The sequence below is a fragment of the Emiliania huxleyi genome (assembly GCF_000372725.1).
Source record: "Emiliania huxleyi CCMP1516 unplaced genomic scaffold EMIHUscaffold_1091, whole genome shotgun sequence".
In the NCBI taxonomy this organism is placed as follows: Eukaryota; Haptophyta; order Isochrysidales; family Noelaerhabdaceae; genus Emiliania; species Emiliania huxleyi.
The window spans coordinates 5,023-9,797 of record NW_005201844.1 but is presented as its reverse complement, the minus strand read 5'-3'; the positions used below and the strand labels follow the sequence as shown (position 1 = coordinate 9,797).

At 65.9% G+C, this 4,775-nt stretch overlaps 1 protein-coding gene across 1 annotated transcript in view; it reads left to right on the top strand.

The window, feature by feature from the left end:
- Positions 1–3,085: 3,085 nt before the first annotated feature.
- EMIHUDRAFT_251383 (hypothetical protein) overlaps positions 3,086–4,775 on the top strand; it is a gene marked incomplete at both ends in the record, with an annotated part of 2,357 nt that continues 667 nt past the window's right edge. Inside the window, 7 exons of the mRNA XM_005792141.1 lie at positions 3,086–3,213; positions 3,336–3,393; positions 3,500–3,563; positions 3,757–3,894; positions 3,986–4,032; positions 4,167–4,436; positions 4,489–4,743. Of these exons, the coding sequence (XP_005792198.1) occupies positions 3,086–3,213; positions 3,336–3,393; positions 3,500–3,563; positions 3,757–3,894; positions 3,986–4,032; positions 4,167–4,436; positions 4,489–4,743 (960 nt within the window). The remainder of the gene's footprint in view (positions 3,214–3,335; positions 3,394–3,499; positions 3,564–3,756; positions 3,895–3,985; positions 4,033–4,166; positions 4,437–4,488; positions 4,744–4,775) is intronic.

Here is a 4,775-nt window from a genome sequence, read left to right as displayed (position 1 = left end):
GAAGCGCCAGCGTCAGGCCGCCGACACAGACGGTGCCGCCGTCGATCTGCACGCTGAAGTCCTTGGGGCACCGCTGCGCTGCGTCCACCGCCTAGTCAGGGAGCGACGACTTTGGGTGAGGGCAGCTCTGGGTGTCTCGGGGCAGCCGCCGGTGCAGCGGCATCCTCGAATGCACCGCCCGCGGTGATGTGAAGCGCCGCGCCGACAAGTTCTGCGTAGTTTAGCACCCGCCCGCCGTTGTCGGAGAAGGAGTAGCGCTGGCCGGCCACGTTCGGCGAGGGGAGCAGCCGCGACGCCCGCGACTGCGCCAGCCGTTGCCAGCGCGGAGTTTCGGCGCCGCAAGTGTAGACTGTGATCCACAGCCCATCTCCGAACCGCGCAGCGTCGAAGGGGACGCACGCCGACGATAGGTCGCGCACCGCGGCAACTGCGGCCGCCTCGTTGGGCGGCTCTCGCGCCGAAAACGCGTCAGAGAGCAGCGAGACGAGCGCCGCTTCGCGGGCGGTGACAGGAGATGCTGTGCGCTGAAAGAGCTTTGGGAGGCCGCCGACCCGCAGGGACGTCGCGGGGAGGAGGAGGAGGAGAGCGCTGGCTGGGCGGAGCATACACAAACAACCCATGCTCCGGATCGGCGGCCAGCTCCCTCTTCCCACCGACACTTGAGCTTGAGCACTGGATACTGGATAGGGTCGATTCCGCATGGTACGGGACCCCTCGATCGTCTCGCCCTCCCTCACTGGTGTGTTCATGGGGGGGGGGTCATAACAAACACGGTACACGATCGAGGTGCACGCTGCCGAAGCAGTGTCGTCCCCCCTCTCCCCGACGGCGATGGCGGTGTGACCGATCGAGCTACATACAAGAGGAGCGCAACTCCAGCACACATCCCAGAAAAATAAAAAAATCGTGAGTCTCGCTCGAGTTTCTCCCTTGCTTGTGAGGTGGATATCCTATGGCCGCGTTGGGTAGCGAGGATTGGTGTGACGCGATCCACGCAGGCGTGTTTTCTGACGGCCGACCGTCAGTGCACGGAGTTGCCCCTTCTCCGACTGCCCCGGCTAGTTCCCGAGGTCGTCGGGTGTGACCCCTGCGTCCCCCGAGACCTAGCGCGGGTGGGTTGGAGTGGGCTCGCTGCAAGGAAGGGCTGTGTAAGAAGCCGATCCCCGTAGTCCGCCCACAGGTGATTTGTTAAATTCTTCCGCCTGTGTCGAACCTGAGAGAGTTCTTCCGCCGACGCAGGCAGTGGCGAGGGGGCCGCTGCTGCGGGCGGGCGGAAGGCACCGCGGCGCCGTCGAGGGCGGCGCCGTGGCGCCAAGGACCACAAAGGAGAGTTTGAGAATGTGCCCGACACCGAGGCGGCGAACCACGGAACGACGCCCCCCCCTGCCATCTCTGGTGGCTCTGGAGGCTCCGCAGAGGCGGAGCCCCCTGGGGGGCCTCGTCCCACGTATCCTTGCGGCGTAACCATCACCTCGGCTACAACGGCACAGGTCTCCTCTCCTTCTTCCTCTTGGCCGTGCGGCCCCGACTCGGAGCTGCTGCCATTTGAGCTCACTGAATAGTCTCGGCGCGCGCGGCTCAGCCGGCGCCGCTTTCGAGGTTGGAGGAGCTGGGAGACGAGGTACGGGTCGAGGGGGCTCGTGTGCGGGCGCTCGAGTTCAAGGCAAAGGAGGCTTTTCTGGCGCGGAGCGGACTTAGCGGCCAGGCGTTGGAGCTTGGAGGCCGAGGAGATGCGGTTGATGCGGCTGAGGGAGGGGGCGAGCCTGCTCCGCAGGACGCCTGCCACGGCCACGCCCCTCGGGGCGAAGAAGGCGGGCAAGCGTGCCGCGGAGGCGGAGCGCAGGGCGATTGCGCTTGAGAAGGAGGTGTGTGTGGGTTGACAGGGAGTGCCGGGGTGGGCGTCGTAAGGGTGAGGGCGATTGCCGCCCTCCCCCCTTCGCCCACCTCGACGCCTTCGTGTAGGCACCCCCGCGGCTGTGCCTCTTTTGGTACCGTGGCGTACCTGTGTCGAACCTGTGTAAATAAATAAATAAATAAATAAAACGGGCACGCCAAACGAGGGGTGGGAGAAGGACAGGGTCCCCACCTGCACGAGCAGGATCTTGTAAGGACGATCAGGGACACAGGGGAACGGGAGCGGGGAGCGCATCGCGACACGGAGGGGGGCTGGGCAGGGTTCACCCACACGACAGGGTCCCAGGGATTCCTCTCTCGTATAGGACAGGTTGCACCCGGCGGCACGGGGGCAGGCGCGGGCCTCCTACTGGTTGCGCTCTCCTAGTTCTCCTGCTCCTGACAAGGGACAGCGACAGGCTCGCAGCACGGTGGACTCCCTATTCCACTGGCGATCTCTCTCGACTAGCGACCTTCCTCCGGCTTCTCACCAGCAGTCTCTCACTACCACGGGCACACTGACAGAGGCGGCCAAAAGGCTCAAGTGGGTGGCAGGGCGGTGATAGGAGTCTCCCACTCTGTGGGCTTCGCTAGAGGTGCGGCCCCTGCGCGTGTCCTCGCCCTTGAAGGGGAAGGGGAAGGGGCTGTGTGTGTGTGTGTGTGTGTGTGTGTGTGTGTGTGTGTGTGTGTGTGTGTGTGTGTGTGTGTGTGTGTGTGTGTGCCTGCGGGCGCTGTGCGAGCCGCCCTGAACGACCACAATGTTGAGCGCGCTCGAGCACCGAAGCACCGCGAGCGCCGGCGAGCACCACCGCCCCGCGCCTTGGCGTGGGTCGGTAGTACACGATGCGGCGCCCAGCATGCTCTCTATCATGCGTCGCACCCGCAGTGGCCGAGCCGACCGCCGCTCGAACTGGCGCCGAGTGGCTCCCAGATCGAGCGCGGCAGGCTCAGTCGCACCGTCGCGGGGCGAACGCGAACCGAGCCGTCGCCGTTCGCCGCAGCCGCCAGCCGCCAGCCGTCAGCCGTACAGCCGTACAGCCGTCAGCCGTCAGCTCGCAGTCGCTGTGTGCTGAGAGAGAGTTCGTTCGTTGAATTCTTCCGCCGAAGCCACAAAGATTACATGTACCCGCGTTAGGGGCCGGCGTCGCCGCCGGAAGAAGGCGAAAGAAGCAAGAAGCCTCGTGCAGCTTTCATGTTTGGCAGCTATTTTAGCGGGCAGGCGACGACGGCGGAGCGGCTGGCCTACGTCCTGCTCGCGCTGGCCGTGCTCGCCTATAGCTCTGTGACCATCGGCGCAGAGCTTGGACTGATCGCGCCGAGGTGCAGCGACCTCCAAGAAAATTCGTTGACAATCTTGGCCTCCACCGCTGAAGATTTCGCCAGGACACACCGTAGTTGATGCGCGCGTCCGCCTCACACTGCTCTCGTCTCGCGTCTGCGAGGTGCGACCTGCCATCTCGCGCCGAGCCTCTCAAGTATGGCAACCCGGACTATGTGGAGGTGTCGCCTCCGAGATTCACGTGGCGCCACTAATTCCGTACCCGTCTCGCCAGCCACACAGCTCCGCGCGCGCGTCCATCCCGCCATACCCACGATTCGTCACCAGGACCCATGCAAGGGTGTGCGTCACTGGAGCCTCCTCGGCTTCACGACCTGGGAGTGCTCCATCTGTGCGCGCATCCTCATCTCGATTGCCGTCGGGACGGTCATCGGGTGCGCCTTCGCTCGGCCCCGTCCCCGTCGAGCGCCGCCCGCGCGGCTGCTTTCCTCGCCGCCGCCCGCACTGCCTGCTGTCAGCGCCGCCGCGCCGCCCTCGCTACCCCTGCAGGTGGGAGCGCTCGCTCCGCGGCCACACGGCGACAGGCATGCGCACCATGTCGGTACTGTGTCTCGGCGCCTGCTGCTACTGCATCTGCTCGCTCTTCTCCTTTCTCGACGGCCCCATGGCGTGGGACGCCTCCCGATCCTCGGCCGCCATCCCGACTGGAGTCGGCTTCCTCGGTGCGACAGAACCCCGCCGCCCGCCCCACCGCCCACCGCACATTCACGAGGCGCGCACGGCCCGCCCACGATGCGTCCGTGGCATGACCAGGCGGTGCGACCATCTGGAAGGGCAAGAGCTCGTCTTCTGGAAGGGAGGTGTGTTCGTAGACGCCACCAGAAGCTCCCGGTGCGTCCTTCGAGGGCCCCCCGGCTCGGGCGCGGTGTCCGTCAGTACCCCTACCCTCGATTTGCTACCTCCCCCCTCGCGGTCGGCCCTGTCCCCTCCACAGGAGATCCACGGCCTCACCGCCGCGATCCTCGTCTGGCTGACTGCCGCCGTTGGCAACGCGATTGGAGGCGCCATGTACGTGCCCGCCCTATTCACCACCGCCGCCGCCATCGTCATCCTCAACACGAATGCCATCGAGTTCATCACGGCCACCGCCGCGTCGCGCAAGCGGAGCCGCGACTCCAACTCGACCCTGCAGCGCGAGCACCATAGCGCACTCACGTTGCTCGCGTTGAACCTCATCACACTCACGGCGTTACGCCCTCCTGGCGTCCGTACCTCGGCTGAGTCTCGGCTGTATCTCGGTCACATCTGCGCTGTAGGCGCTCGCCTACGCCCTCCTCTCGCTCGCCGCCCCCTACCTCGCGCCGCCCTGCGACCGGACGGTCGACCCGTCAAAATACACGGCAAAGTACTCGAACCCAGTGTACGCCGCCACGTACGACCCGTGCTTCCGCGACCGCCACGCGATCCTAGGAGGGCTTTCGAGGTTCGAGGCGGACCTCTGCGTCCGCCTGAGCGTTTCCGTTCTCCTCGGCGCGATTATCGGCTACGAGCGGAAGCGGAGCGATCGCGGCGTCGGAACCCAGAACCTAGATGCCGCGCGAAC